This window comes from Acomys russatus, chromosome 9 (assembly GCF_903995435.1).
Source record: "Acomys russatus chromosome 9, mAcoRus1.1, whole genome shotgun sequence".
Taxonomy (NCBI): Eukaryota; Metazoa; Chordata; class Mammalia; order Rodentia; family Muridae; genus Acomys; species Acomys russatus.
In genome coordinates, this window is record NC_067145.1 from 4,263,610 (window position 1) to 4,280,308 (window position 16,699).

At 41.7% G+C, this 16,699-nt stretch overlaps 1 protein-coding gene across 1 annotated transcript in view; it reads right to left on the bottom strand.

The window, feature by feature from the left end:
* The window catches only part of Wdr70 (WD repeat domain 70), a 207,764-nt gene that overhangs the window by 179,729 nt on the left and 11,336 nt on the right, over positions 1 to 16,699 (bottom strand). The window contains exons 4-5 of the mRNA XM_051150838.1: positions 12,052 to 12,190; positions 9,461 to 9,650 (exon numbers count right to left, since the gene is read on the bottom strand). Coding sequence (XP_051006795.1) covers positions 9,461 to 9,650; positions 12,052 to 12,190 — 329 coding nt within the window. The remainder of the gene's footprint in view (positions 1 to 9,460; positions 9,651 to 12,051; positions 12,191 to 16,699) is intronic.

Genomic DNA, 16,699 nt, shown 5'->3' on the forward strand with positions numbered 1-16,699 from the left:
TAAAACAATTTGTAGGATGTGGCAGTTACAGCCCCCACTCAATCTTGCATTTGCAAAATGCCTTGTGCTAACTACATACATGAGTCCATCCTCCCTAGAAGATCTTGATCACTGAGAATAAAGAAACTGATGAAACCAAGACTGGTGAAGCGGATGAAGGGTGAGAGCTAGACTAGGCAAGCATAAAGAGCTTAACTTACATCCCACATTTAAAAAAAAAAATCTGTAACTGCAACACTGTGAGAGGCAGAGACAGGAGGACTGCTGGGGATCACTGCTGTCAGCCTAGCTCCAGATTCAGTCAGAGACAGTCTCAGGACAATAAGCTAACAGATTAGGGCACTCCATGTCCTCCTCTGGCCTGTGCATACACGTAGCACACACACCAGACACCACACACACACAAACATTTAAAACAGAAGGAAGAGGGGAAAGGAAAGAAAGAGTCCCTACTATCAGGGTCCATTCAATAGCAGGTCACAAGATGTTTGTTGAAAAAAATAAAACCACTGCTCAGAGGCAAAAAGGACTTGAATGGATAAGAAAAGGCCTTTCTGGCACTGAGGACTTAAAATAGCCAATGCCTTTGCAAGACCACTGTGACAGAACCAACCTGCCAGAGTGGGGTGATGAGGGCTCCTGGATGTCTCTAAAGTAAAAGTGACACTAGATCAGATCCGGCATGACTCAATGAAACGCCTAGAGAGAAAAGTGGCCACTAGCAAAAACGGCCATTCTTTCATTCAACAGATATTTCTTGAGGGTATGCTCCATGCCTGGTAACTTTGTAGCCACTGCAGATACAGCAGTACCAAGGCAATGTGAATGCCCTCACAGAATGTTCATCCTGGGTAGAAAAGAGCCAATGAGCCAGTAGTCAAGGACATCAGGTAATAGAAAGTACTGTAAAACTGTGAGCAGAGCAGTGGGCTGGAGGGGTTACTGACATAAAACAGCAAGAGACTATACCAGAAACAAAGATTCAAATAAGACTAGGGGCCACTGGGGCTGGAGAGATGGCTCAACGGTTAAAAGCACTGACTGCACTTCCAGAGGTCCTGAGTTCAATTCTCAGCAACCACATGGTGGCTCACAACCTTCTATAATGTAATCTGATGCCCTCCTCTGGCCTGCAGATGTACCTGCAGGCAGAGCACTGTATATGTAATAAATAAATATTTTTTTTAATTTAATTAAAAAAAAAAAAAAGACAAGGGGCCATCAAAAGCTGTGGGCATCATGCCACGTACAGGACAGATGAAAACAAGGGCTCCACATAGAGCATTCTGGCTGCTCAAAGAAAAGCAGACAGGTCAGTGTAGCGAGAGAGACATGAGTAAAACAAGAAGTGAAAGGGGATAAAGTCTAAAATCTCTGTGGAAATCAAGTCAAGCTAGACCTCAGAGACCAAGACAAGGAGCCTGGGTTACTCACCAAATGACAGGGATAAACGAGGGGGTGTAGAGTAGGGACCTGACAAGATTGAATTTACATTGTTTAATTGTATATTCATATTGTTTGACCTTACAAATAAAATCATAAATTATAAAGTACCTATATGCTAACAATCCTTATCCTATATAGGCATCTGTTAACTAAAAAGCTTTAAGATAAATTTAAAGCTATATGCTTTAAAATTGTGCTGGCATTTATCTCAATCTACAAGTCATTTGTGCCAATTTGTAAAAATTAGTACTTATCAAAGATCTCAGGTTAGGCGTGATGATGCAAATCTGTAATCCCAGCACTTGGGAGACAAAGGCAAGAGATTTAAAAGACTCAAGGCCAGACCTGGCCTTTTAAAAAAAATCATATAAACACTATAAACAGGAGACAGTTGGAAATGGAAGCAACTCTGGCCACAGTGTCTCTCCTTCCCCCTAGTGCCCATTTCAGAGAACGAGGCTTTGCTGCCTAGCACAGTGGAATCCCACTGTGACTCTGGGAGAAAGCTTCTAGCATCCCCTGCTGACAGAACTTTGCAGGTGTAATGTTTTTAAATATCAATTACCCTTTGAGGTTAAAAGTCAGTAAGCTTCTTCACATTGCTTTACAAATAAAACAACTCTTTAAAGTCAGCTTCAAATTAAATTGCCCAGATAGCGACAATGGAAACAACAGGACCGGCAAAATGGGTTGGGAGGTAAAGGGATCTGCCGCCTAGCCTCAGTCCCACATGGTGCAAGGAAGAACTAACTCCCAAAGTTGTCCTCTGACCTCCACATGCTTTGGCTTGCACACATGCACACATGTACACACGCAGACACAAAATTAATTTTGTTTTAAAAAAGAGGATAACACTGACAAAGGCCAGCATTGTTACACTGTTTCCATGAACTGTTTCATTATCACATCACCCCATAAAAACTTGATGAGAGCTTGTACCACTGTTAGTTCTCCAACTTTTCCCTGTGCATGAAGGAAGGAGACTGACTGATACAGGTGGCTGGCAATGACCAATTCCAAGGGGATGAAAGGCTTCAGACAAGAAGACAGAAACACGGTGGTGGCCCAAACTTGGACTGTCTACCACTGAATGTGGCAGCCAGGGAGTCAGACAAAGTTCATGGAAAACAGGTGCTCACAACTCAAAAGTCACTGTTACATTTAGCCTTTAGTTACAGTCATAAAATTCAAACCTACAAGTTTCTATAGTAATGTGAAACAAGATAGCAATGAAAACAGGACAATGAAACCCTCAATAATTCCGAAGTCTCCATTTAGTTACTTGTTGTAACCTATTTCACCTTATAAAAAATAGGATTATGTGCAAACAGGAATTGTTTTTTTTTTTTTGTTTTTTTTTTTTTTTTTTTTGGTTTTTCGAGACAGGGTTTCTCTGTGTAGCCTTGGCCATCCTGGACTCACTTTGTAGACCAGGCTGGCCTCGAACTCACAGCGATCCGCCTGCCTCTGCCTCCCGAGTGCTGGGATTAAAGGCGTGCGCCACCACGCCCGGCACCAAACAGGAATTGTTTTTAAGAAATGATTTTTCAACTCTTTTTTCTGACATTTCCCATCTGAACTGTTGTTTATTTATTCAGTTCCAAGAAAAATAAAAATAAGTCCTCAAATTTACTAGCCTCCAGATAAGTAAAGCTGAATTTTAAAAATGAGTAAAAAGCAAGTTTGTCATTAAAAAAATTAATATAGTGACATTTCCAATCTATCAGCTTAAAGAGTAACAGTGACCGGGTGTGGTGGCGCACCCTTTTAATCCCAGTACTCAGGAAGCAGAGGCAGGTGGATTGCTGTGAGTTCGAGGCCAGCCTGGTCTACAAAGCGAATCTAGAACAGCCAAGGCAACACAGAGAAACCAAAAAAAAAGAAAAGAGTAACACTAAAGAGGAATGCTAGCTAACTACTGAAGGAAAACACTCTTTTCTAAAAGGGCTGGAGATGTCTGTCCCTCATTTGGCAGAGTGCTTGCCCAACATGTTCAATGAGACTGTCAGGTCTAAAGGAAACTCCGATTACCCAAACTCCAAAAGGCAGTCCAAATACCCCGAAACGGGCTCAACCTGGACTATAGAAAGATTTCTGGCAGCTAGATAAAAGCCAGCATTCCTTAGGAACTTGTGAAACTGGTCCCCATCTACCAAAAGAAGTCACTTCCCATACCTCAGCAGCAGGGACATATGGTTACCTGTGGTGCCTATTAGCATATCAAAGCTCATGCTGGCCTCCAGATGCCTCTGGCTGCTCTCTCCCTTACCACACCACAGAACAGTCCTGTCCTCAGTTCATCAAGAGGACCTAGGTCAATCTCCAGCATTGCAGAGTAAGAGAAAACTAGTCACGGGGGTTCAAAGCTGTGGATGAGGGGAGAGCTTTTAAAAGTTCCAGGACAGTGTAAACTATATCAAAAGATGCTGACAAAAAAAAAAAAAGAAAATGATAACCTAATACCAGTTTGGCATTGCAGTTTAGTGTCCTAACCAGTCTGTGCTCTAGAACTTTTCTTCCCAGCTCCTGGCCATCTAAAACTCACTGTTTAAGGGCTGGGACTAGAAGGACACAAGGAACATGGTTAATTTCTCTTCACTCTAGCTTAGTGCTCCCAGTCATTCATTAACTATAACACAACTGCGAACTTAAAGAAGGCCGAGCCCTGGCTCCCACAGCAGTGTGGTTGTCTGCATGTCTCTATCTCTGAATAGTTGCACTGGCAGAGGACACCACCCCAGACCAAGTCCTCAGCACAAAGGACACTTATTTGCCCCAGAAGGATACAGGGCAGAGAATAAGAGACAAGAAAGAGAGGAAAGAGGAGAAGGGGAAAGGAGAAAGGGGAGGGGTATTTGTCTAGGAGTTGGGGGTGGGGACAAAGGACTGCCTCTGGATAGAGAGGAGACAGGTGTGGCCCATAGAAAAAAATGGCAGTTTTTACAGGTACAAGGGGAAACCCCATGTTAGGATGAGGTATTTAATTTTATTTTTTTAAGATATATTTATTTATTACATATACCGTGTTCTGCCTACAGGTATGCATGCACAGAAGAGGGCACCAGATCACATTATAGATGGTTGTGAGCCACCATATGGTTGCTGGAAATTGAACTCAGGACCTCTAGAAGAGCAGACAGTGCTCTTAACTGCTGAGCCATCTCTCCAGCCCCAGGTGTTTAATTTTAATTGGGCATGTTAATTATGTGAGCCAAAGGGAGGGTATGATTGCTGGAAGTCACTTTGATGGTTGGACCTTGGTAGTCAGCCTCAGGAAGAGGAAGTGGCCAAAATAAAAGAATGGACCTAAGTGGCTAGCTTTAAGAATGTGGTCTAATGGGGGTTTTTTGTTTTGTTTTGTTTTGTTTTAAGATTTACTTCCTTATTACGTATCAGTATTCTGCCTGCATGTATGCCTGCATGCCAGAAGACAGCACCAGATCTCATTATAGATGGTTGTGAGCCACCATGTGGTTGCTGGGAATTGAACTCAGGACCTCTAGAAGAGCATCCAGTGCTCTTAACCGCTGAGCCATCTCTCCAGCCCAATCTAAAGGTTTTTAGAAATGCAGAAAAAAATGGGGAGAAGGGCAAGGTTCACCAGAGCCACGTTTGCCGTGCTCAGGCTGGCTAGTCTCTTCAATCTCTACTTCCATTAGGATGCGTGATTTAAAAGAAAAAAAAATGCTCAAATGTCATAAAATTAACATTTTTAATATAATAACAAAAAACATTCAATTCCACTTGACCACACCACATTGGCCTGGCCCTCCCATATCAATCCCTAATTAAGGAAATGCCCTCCATATTTGCATATACCCAGATCTCACCTAAGGCTCCCTCCTCTCCAATGACTCTAGCATGTGTCAAGTAGACAAAAAACCGGCCAGCCGAAAGGCAAGACAAATGTCAATGGACACAGGATGGAGAAAGAGCACTGGGCATATTGGGGGGGATCAGCTAAAAACCAGCAGATTCCTTTTTCAGAGAGATGTATAGGCAAGAGCCCCCCCCCACCCCCATTCGGGGATTCTATTCTAGCCTATTTGATGGATTTAGAGAAATCCATTGGCCGGGCAGTGGTGGCACATGCCTTTAATCCCAGCACTCCGGAGGCAGAGGCAAGCAGATCACTGTGAGTTCGAAGCCAGCCTGGTCTACAAAGTGAGTCCAGGCCATCCAAGACTACACAAAGAAACCCTGTCTCGAGACAAAAAAAAAAAAAAAAAGAATTGGGGACTGAATTGCATACTAGTTGTAGAAAAAGTGGGGCTACCATGAAACCACCCTTAAAATGTTAATCAAATTCACCTGAAGGAAAGCTGTTACTCACAGCTGTTTTCACTAAAGTGCACCTTAACTATAGGAAGCATTTAAAGTGCACATTCTCTCCTGAGACCGCTTACAGGTGAGTCTTCTGTAAAACAAACACGACAAACACAGAAATCTGCCCTCAATCCCCAAACAAGCATTTCAATGACTGCAGATGAACTAGACACATAGGTAGTTAAGTTTCACTGAAGTCTTTGCTGAGGCTAGTTGTATGGAATGCGTCCTTAATTCAAAGAACTGCAAAGACCGTGCTTCTCTCCTGAGGAAAACAAGCAAACAGCAACGCAGACAGACAGGAGAGAATTCATATTAAATTCACGAATGCTGGCATAGAAACCAAATCTAAGAGCCTGAAGATTGCTGTAGAGACCATAAATTTTGTTTTTTTCTATTTTTTGTTTAAGACAGAATCTCACTATTTTGCCTCAAACTCATGACCTAACTAGCACAGAGAGAGAGAGAGACAGAGAGACAGAGGCTCCAGGTCAACTTCATACTACACAGCCATCCTAACAACTGAGCTGCAGCCCCAGTGCAGCTGCCTTTTCATCCACTTTTAATACTGAATAACGCCGTTGTTTTTGTACATACGTTTTAACAAACTGTCTTTTGTTTCTTTGGAGAAAGTAGCTTATATTCAAAAAGCATGAATCACATCAAGTAAGCATACTACATATAGACATAAACAATATAAATTATCAAAAATTAACAATGTCTAAAATTTTCATATCCAGGAATAATATTTGCAACTATGATAACCAAGAATAAAACACCAGGTACAGACATATGCCTGGTTTACCAACTATCATCCATGCTTTGTATGAGAAACATTACATTTTAGCTGGAATCTTGACTTCCAAAATAAATACTATACTTCTCAAATGGAGGGAGGAGGTCAGGTTCAAAATAAGTAAGTAGGTTTTTTATCTCTTCTGTCTTCCTGCTGACAGATCTACAAAAATTATGACTATAGCTTGAACATCCATCTTACAGCTCAAATAATGATGGCAGAATTTAAAAGAAAAAAAGAATTATCTGTGATATACTGAACCTACAAACTGATTTACTGTCTCATTCCTGGAGAAAGAGAAAAAGATTTCTTTGTTAAGCCACTGTTACTTTGCACTTTTTGGCAGCCAAGGCAACAATGTACTAACAAATAAGCTGGCTACTTGCCACAGACAAGCTTCAAGGGACAGAATGTAAAATAGGAATGGTAAATACCACAGGCAGCCTGGGTGTAAAGAGCAAATCTATTATTTAATGGCCAAACATAAGTAAGCAAGTAAATAAGTTGGGCATCTCTATGGAGAAACAAGAGGGAAATGTTCACTGACTGTCCAATAGTTTCTTTTATGCACTGAAAAGTCTCATATTTTCCTTCATATTCAAACATTAGATTTACTAATGCTGGGTACTGTTCTTGTTATATTACACACACACACACACACACACACACACGCACGCACGCACGCACGCGCGCGCACACACACCAAATATATGTTTTGTTTTGTTATTGGTTCATGTTAATGTAGCCTTGGCTGGCCTGGAATACCCTATGTCAGCCAGGCTGGCTTCAAACCCAAAGCAATCCTCCTGCTGAAGTTTCCAGAGTGATGAAATTGGGGTGATACCAACACAGCAAGCTGGATTTGCACACTTAGAGTGTCACTGATCCCTGTGAGGAGTCTTAGTGAGTAGGTGCAAGCTGGCAGCACAGACTTAAAGATAAACAGTGAAGTAAGAAGCAGTTACTGCTACCGAAACATTTGGTAATATAGAAAGATGAATAGAGAGTAACATGGAGAAAAAAAGACTAAGAAAAGGTTATAGTGTGCTCATAAGCTTAGGGCCAAGAGGAAGAAAGAAAGGAAAAAGCTGAAAACAAAAAAGGAGGAAAAGAAGACACAAAAGATTGATAGTGTCAATGTAAACACAAGAGAGAAAAGGAAGAACTCAACAGCACTTACAAAATGCTCAAATGGAGCACCCAACACATCCTCAATTATAAAATATAGACAGCATCCTAATAATACAATTTCTTGCTGGGTGGTAGCAGACACCTTAAGACCTAACCCTCAGGAGGCAGAGGCAGAAGGGGCTACACAGAGAAACCCTCTCTCAAACAAACAAACAAACAAACAAAAAAGCCAGGCACAGTGGTGCACACCTTTAATAGAAACCTACTTTATTTGAGGTTCTTTAATGCCTATACCTCCCTTCCAACCCACCTACCCTAGATAGGAGAGAAAAGAGGTTAATGGGAACAGGAGAAATATACCTTTTTGGATTCAGTTCCTGGGCGTGATTCCCCTGGGATAGTCAGAGGATTTCAGTGAGCAGCAATTCAACCAAAGTTGCTGCTGGAACCGGGAACTGGGAGCCCCTAAGCATTCTCTGGCATAGTTCTCTCTAGGAGCATCTCAAAGTGGAGCAATGAACAGCCAAACAATACCGAGACCCACAAAGCCCCACCCTCCTGTTTTGGGTATGTATATCCATCCTCTCAGAGTCTGTACTAAAATGTGTTTCAGCTGGCAAAAAGCAAGCACAAGGTGGTTCATCGTCTAGTGGATAAACATCACCTGTTCTCTCACAAGTCTGTTCCCCAGACTTGTTAGATATACTGCCAAGAACACAACAGAACACACAGAGTGTTCCTCACTTCAGCAATTTTAAGAATCTTGGTGTCCTACATATCAAGGTTAATCTGTTTGCACTACTGTGACTACTGATACATATGTATTTAGGCCTATCATCTTATGCTGTAATGTCTATTTACCAAAATCAGTTATACTTTCCCCTTTCTGCCTTTTATTAGCATCACTAATCTTGAATGACATTATCAGGAGAATGGTGCTGTAAATGACACAGGTAAAATGATATATTTTCAGGAGAGAACTTGAAAACAGGAATAAGATGAACTAAGGGCTGGGGACCTAGCTCAGTGGTAGAGAGCCTGGTTACCATACAAAGACCCTGGGTTCAATCTCTATCACCACTAAATGAAACAAAATTTAAAACTAGCTAAAGATAAATCTGCTTTAAAAAAAAAAATAGAATTACATCTCTTTGTGTGTTGCATGTCTATGCATAGAGAGGCCAGAGGGCAACCTTCAGTGTCAGTTCTCCCCTCTCCACCATGTGGTCCTAGGGATGGAACTCAGCACCTTTACTGGCTAAGCCGTCTACTGGACCAAGTCTGATGTTTAAAATCACCATGTGGTGGCTGGAGAGATGGCTCAGTGGTTAAGAGCACTGGCAGCCTTCCAAAGGTCCTGAGTTCAATTCCCAGCAACCACATGGTGGCTCATAACCATCTAGAATGTGATCTGGTGCCCTCTTCTGGCCTGCAGGCATACATGCCGGTAGAATATTGTAGAAAATATAAATAAAAACTAAAATATAAAATAAAAAACTCATACACAACTCACGATTGACAATTTGGCAGAAAACTGCTCTCCATACTGCTTTAAAGATGTAACTGCTCCAAGCTGGGCGTGGTGGCACACACCTTTAATCCCAGCACTCGGGAGGCAGAGACAGGTGGATCGATGTGAGTTCCAGGCCAGCCTACTCCACAAAGTGAGTGCAAGACAGCCAAGGCTACACAGAGAGACCCTGTCTCCAAAAAAAAAAGATGTAACTGCTCTGAGTTCATACGTATCCTCTGAATACTTACTTCTTCTTCTTCATCCTCTAAGTCATCGTCATCATCTTCCTCCTCACACAGAGGCGCAGGTAAAGGGCCAAGGATATCTTCATCCACAGTATTAACTGGTCCTCCTACCATTTTAGGGGGTAAAGGAGGGCCAATTAACTCCTCATCAGACGAATCAGAGCTGTCCTCACTGTCACTGCTGCTCGTGTCCCTGGAAACACAGAAACAGACACTCTTCACTTCTGCTGCTGCCCACCCTTCACTTCCCCACAGTACATCTGGACACAGCACTAATCCTCAGGAGGTCCTACCTCTCCTACAATAAAGTTTCTCAAACACCTCTACATGTGCAGTTCAAACAGTACATGAATAAATGTATTGTTTAAACATTACTTTATCTTGCCTGGCACGCTGGTCCACGCCTTTAATCTCAGCACTCAGAAAGCAGAGATAGACAGATCTGATATTGAGGCCAGCCTAGTCTACATGGTGAGCTCCAGGCCAGTAAGACTGTTGAAAAAAATCTTAAAACAATTAAAGAACAAAAACAAAACTTCATCTAGTTATCTTACTCAAGCACTAAGTCAAAGATAAAAGGGTCACAGACAGCATCTCTCCCTCAGAACTTCATAAAGACACTACCACCCATAAAGAGACAGGAGAAGAACAGAGTGTAGTATAAAAACCACACACACACACACACACACACACAGAGGGGGTGGGGGAGAAAGAGAGAGAATCGTGAAAACCACTGACATAACCAATGCCTAACTGCGCTTGAGTTTTGGTTCTGCTTTTGGTTTTGGGTTTTGGATTGAGAAGATTTCATATAGCTTCTGATTGTGCTGTCTCTACTTCATACGAGATACATTTTTATGTACCACCATGGCAGGTCCACATAACATTTTTCTTTGTTTTTTATTTTGAGACAGGGTCTTACTTACTCCTAGTTGGCATGGAACTCACAAAGATCCACCTGCCTCTACCTTCCAAGTGCTAGGATTATGGCTGTGCACCACCACACCAGGCCCATATACCATATCCTTAAAGCCAATAAACATGGAAATATCAGACAATTATCTTTTTCTAAACTGAATTTCAATAACATTTCAGATTTTTAAAAATTTTTTTGGGTTTTTAAATTTTTATTTATTTATTACTTATACAGTATTCTGCCTGCATGTGTGCATACACACCAGAAGAGGGCACCAGATCTCATTATAGTTATAAGTCATCATGTGGTTGGTAGGAATTGAACTCAGGACCTTTGGAAGAACCGCCAGTCAGTGCTCTTAACCTTTGAGCCATCTCTCCAGCCCCTACATTGCAGATTTTTTAAAAACCATTACTTACAATGGTGTATGATGCTGACACTCAACACACTACAAAGGCAAAACAATAACAACAACAATAACCTAGCAGTCATTTAAGAAGATATAATAGTTGGGTGGGGTGATGTACACCTTTAACCCCAGCATTCAGGAGGCAGGAAGAGCAGATCTTTATGACTTCAATGCCACTCAGATTTGTACAATGAATTCCAGGAAAGCTGGGGCTATGTGGACAGACCCTATCCCAAAAAACAGCACATATTTGTTTCAAATCCTGTCATGAAAAACCAAACAACAGCAGAAGACTGACCAGAAATGAATTCACATCATAAGTAGCAATTTACTGTTATGTGCATAGCATGACAGCACATGCCTATAAAAGCAGTGCTCAGGAAGAAAAGGCAGAAAGAGCACAAGTTCCTGGCCAGCCTGTCTCAAAACACCAAGATCTGGGCATATAGCTCAAACGAAGAGCATTCACCTAGCGTGCGCACACCCTTAGTTGTAATCTAGGAAGCCTCCCCAAAACTATGTGCTGAAAGCTAGTGCGGCTCTGCCACAGCGGCACTTTCTGCCAGTACAGCTACCTCACACACCAGAAACCACTCATCTTAAAACCAGGAAACCGGCTCCTCAACATAAAGAAAATGAAAACAGTCACCAAACCATAAATGCTAGAACATCCCTAGTAGAAAACCTTGACTCATACCTGACTATAAATGTAATCAAGATGAGCCAAAAATAAATTTTAAAATAGTGAAGAACTAGGCTTCTATTTAAACAAAACCCATGGAACAAGTGTATTTATATCACTTTCCCCAACACTCTATAAATAACGGCAATTATTCAAAAGGCTATGTTTTTATTATTTATTTGATTTTTTCATAAATCTTTTTTTAACCTTTATTTTATGTGCATTGGTGTTTTGCCTGCAAGTATGTCTATGTGAGAGGGTCAGATCTCGGAGTTACAGACAGTTGTGAACTGCCATGTAGCAACTAGAATTTGAACCCCTGTCCTCTCTCTCTGGAGGAGCAGCCTGTGCCCTTAACCTCCGAGCCATCTCTCCAGCCCCTATTTTTCAGTTTATTTGTTTAGTTTATGATGCAAAGTTAGATTTTGTTGTTGCTGTTTTGTACAAGTTCTCAGATTCCAAAGCTGACTCGGCATTTTCACAGCCTAGGAGCACACAACTGTCTAAAGTGGAGAAATAGTGCGATCATTTGACCTAAACTAGGTTCTGAACGTCTAGAAAACGGGAGTTTAGAGGCCTTGGGGAACCTCAGGCACCTGGACGGCGGCGGCTTCGGGAGATCTCTGACTGTACTCGAGCTTGACGGCGTCGCTGTGCCTTCACTATCTTCAAGCTGTTTTCTTAACTCTTTCTCTCTGTTCATTTCTTCCTCTTTTTCTCTTGCTTCTGAAGATTAAAGGAATAATTTCCAACAGTTAGATTTTAGACTTTATCAATACTAGGCTAAAAGTTAAGTCACAAAAGAAAATGTGCCTGGAGGGAGAACCCTAGCCAGGGCCACATAGCGAGACTTCCTGCAAAGAGCCATGTTTGGTCCCGAGCAGTCGCATCAGGCACGCGACAGCCTGTAACACCAGCTCCGGGCAGCTGCTCTGTCCAGCCTATACGAGATCTACACTCATATGCACACACACACAGACACACAATGAAAAGCAATAAAAATACCTTTAAGTGATGACTACATTATTAATAACAGCAATAACAACAGCCTAAGCACAACTATCGTGAGAACAGTTAAACATGGTTGTAATGTGGCATAGCAACCCTACTTGTAGGCATATACCAGGAGAAACTGAAGAGAGTCCAGGAGTATTTTATTGCTGTTTGTTTTTTGGTTTTATTTTTCCAAGATAGCGTTTCTCTGTGTGCCCCTGGCTTGGAACTAGCTCTGTAAAGCAGGCTGGCCTCGAACTCATACAGATCAGCCTGCCTCTGCCTCCCAAGTGCTGGGATCAAAGCCGTTGGCCACCGCCGCCCAGCTAGTTTGGGTTTTGTTGAGACAGGATCTGACAGTGTAGTCCTGGCTGGCCTCAGATTGCCAGCAGTGCTTTTGGCCTCCGCCTCTTGAGTGGTATAGTATTATAGTCATGCACTATTCTGCTTGGCTTTGAAAACACGGTTTCAGAGGTAGTTTTCACCCCAAATCATAGCATTATTCCAAACTTCTAAAATGTCCACCAACAGATGAACGGCTGGGCAGATGCTGACTCTGCTGTGCTCTCTGCTGAACTAATGCAGCCAAGAGCCAACATGCTGATGCCGAAAGCGGCTGGCCAAATAGGGAGCAGAAGCCTAGTGCTCAGCTTAATGAGTAGGAAGTTTGGTTGCTCTCCTCACCTGCTCTTGTCAATCCTTCCACCTGCTGGCGTGGGGGACACTGGTTCTCTAAACTCAGACCATCTTTCAGGCTCTCAGGCACAGTCCGTCACTAAACAGGACGGCATAGAAAGGCAGAAATGACTAGCTGCCACATCACTGTCATTTTCCCTCACTCTTTCTTCTGCAGCAAGAGGCAGCATTGTACTTCTGGCCATGCTGGTCCCTCCCTGCTCAAGGAAGGTGAGCTTGATTCCATGTTAAAAGGTATTGTTCTTTGTTTTGTTTTGGTTGGTTGGGTTTTTTGTTTTGTTTTGTTTTGTTTTTTGTTTTGGTTTTTGTTTGTTTGGGTTTTTTGTTGTTGTTGTTGTTTGTTTTTTGGTTTTTGGGTTTTTTTTTTTTTTTTGTTTTTTGAGATAGGGTTTCTCTGTGTAGCCTTGGCTGTCCTGGACTTGCTTTGTAGACCATGCTGGCCTCAAACTCACAATGATCCACCTGCCTCTGCCTCTGCCTCCCGGGTGCTGGGATTAAAGATGTGCACCACCACCGCCCAGCTAAATACATTGTTCTTTAATGGCCATTTTTGGAAGTGATGTGCTTTACAATACTGCCTATACTAGGTATGCATTTTTACTCCTAAACAGAGGTATTCAAAACAGTACCCCTATTGTCAGTGTGTTCATCGGGGTGTGACAATGAAAACTTCTGACAGTTTGGGATCGTGAAGCCAGTTACCTCAGGACAAACCAACACCTTAAAGCTGGCAAAGCAGAAAAAGGACGAAAACTTCATTGGCCCTCATGCCATGACTCAAACACAAAAGCCCCATGCTAGAACTCTTGTCTTATGAGATACTAAACTTGTCTTACACGAGTCATTCTCTTTCTCCCCACCCCCACCCCCAGACAGGGTTTCTCTGTGTAGCCCTGGCTTCCCTGGACTTGCTTTATAGACCAGGCTGGCCTCGAACTCACAGCCTCTGCGCTGGGATTACAGGCGTGCGCCACAGCATCCTACTACATGAGTCACTCGTAATTGAGTCTTCTACAACATCTCTGCCAGAACCAAAAGCATGTTCCCATTAATTTAACACAAATGTGGAGCTTACCAAGAGCAAGGTGCTTTTAAATTTTTCCTACAAATTAATCTTTGTAGCGATCTCTCAAGCCTATTATCCTATTTTATAGCAAAAACAAAAACAAAAACAAAAACAAAAAAACCCTCCAAGGCATAAAGAAACTAAACTTGCCCACTCAGTAACAAATTGAGACCTGGGCCCACAGTTGGATCCTTCTTTGGTGTGACTAGACCTTCTGGAGGCTGTAAGACTAACTAATAAGCATGCTCTAACCTTCTATAATAGTTAGCACGCCCTCTTCAAAGGCCTATCACGTATGACCTCCACTACTGCTTGGTGCAGCAGACCCACCCACCACCAAAATTCCAATTACTTAGTAGAATGATCTTAGTGAAACATCTGGCTTTTTTCAACTTTTGCTGGGCCTAGTGGTGCATGCCTTTAATCCCAGTACCTAGGAGGCAGGATCTCTGAGTCCAAGGCTAGCTTGGTCTACAGAGTGAGTACCAGGCCAGCCAGCATTATATAGTGAGACCCCATTTCCAAAAACTAAAAGAGTTACCTTTTCCTTTTCAGCTACCAAAACTTCTACCTTTCAATTGAGGGATGTTTTGCGCTAATCTACTGCATCATTAGATCAAAAGAAAAGATGGGGGTTCAAGAAGGAAACTGTAGGGGGGGAAATAGTGTTTTCATTGTGGGCCGATGAAAAAACAAAGCCAAGCAGAATTCTACAGACTGCAGGTGCCCTGGCATTTTACCCAGCACAGAAATAAGCACAGTGAAAACCCTAAATGTGCCTTGCCTTTACAAAAGCAAACCTTCCCACACGTCCTTTTCTTCCAAGGGTCTCCATATCAATTATGGATGACCACTTGTCTAAAAGCACGCCATATTTTATGCACGTTATCTATCCCAGTGCTCAGGCCAGAGTAGGATTATTATGAATCTGAGGCCAGCTTCAGCTACGTACACATTGAGTTCCAGGTTAGCCTGGGCTACAGAGACTTTGTCTCAAAATAGAAACAAAAGTCAAGAAAACAAAATTACTAAAAATATAAATGAGTATTTTCTAACAAGCTTTACCCATAGGAATTAAATGTAAAAATATTTCACTTGTTTATTTATACCAAGCCACTGGCCTACCACTTCACGAGGGTTTATACTTAACTTTGATATACTTAATAACAAAATACTAAAAAAGCAAAATTAGATGTGGGTAATACACTTAATCTATATTAGTCACATTAAATATTGACAATGTAGCTACTATGGACCAAGCAAGGCACTCCAATTATGCAAGCAAACAAAAATAAAGTGCTTTAGCCTCAATACATAGGCAACATTAAACTTATCATGCTCTCTGAAGTATTATAAAACACAGGTATGAAATAATTCCAGCCGGGTGTGGTGGTACACACCTTTAGTCCCAGCACTCAGAGGAAGAGGCAGGGGGATTCTTGTGAATTCAAGGCCAGCCTGGTCTACAAAGCAAGTCCAAGATGCCCAAGATAATATAGAGAAACCCTGTCTCAAAAAAAAACAATAAATAAATAAATAAATCCAAGAAAAAATAAGACATAAATATAGGATTTAACTAGAGAAAAAAAGTATTTGAAGGTTTTTTGTTTGTTTGTTTTGTTTTTTCTGTTTTTTTTTTTTTTAAGAGGTCTAGCCAGGCATGGTGGCACACACCTTTAATCCCAGCACTTGGGAGGCAGAGGCAGGAGGATGGCTGAGAGTTCGAGGCCAGCTTGGTCTACAAAGTCTAGGACAGCCAAGGCTACACAGAGAAACACGGTCTCAAAAAACAAAGAAACAAACAAAAAAAGAGGTCTACTTTCTAAATCTTTTTTTAATGTTTTCTCTTTTCAGACATTAAATTGCCCATTGAAATTCAGGCCTGGTGACACTTATCTGTAATCACAGGATTTGGGAAGCAAAGGCCATCCTCAGCCATACACCTAGCTTGACTTATTCCCCTAAATATAATTTCAGTAACAAAGGAAAGACTTCAATATCAACAATAAGAATCATCATGTGTATTACAATTTGTCCATTTTCAAAGAAGTCAGGGCCAACAAGCAACAGCTTACAAAAGCACCTGCTGCTGAGCCTGTTGACCCAAGTTTAAGCCCCAAGTCCCACATGATGGAAGGAAAAAGGACTACTGCAAATCATCTTGACCTTACACACACACACACACACACACACACACACACACACTTACACACATATACTTATTTCACTTGTTTATTTATACCAAGTCACTGGCCTACCATGTCATGAGGGTTTATACTTAACTTTGATATACTTAATAACAAAATACTAAGAAAGCAAAATTAGATGTGGGTAATACACTTAATCTATATTAGTCACACACACACACACACATATACCACACGTATAGATACACTCAATACACACACATACATGCGCATGCACACACACCACACACATATATACATGCACATGTACACAAATAATTTTTATAAGCCAGT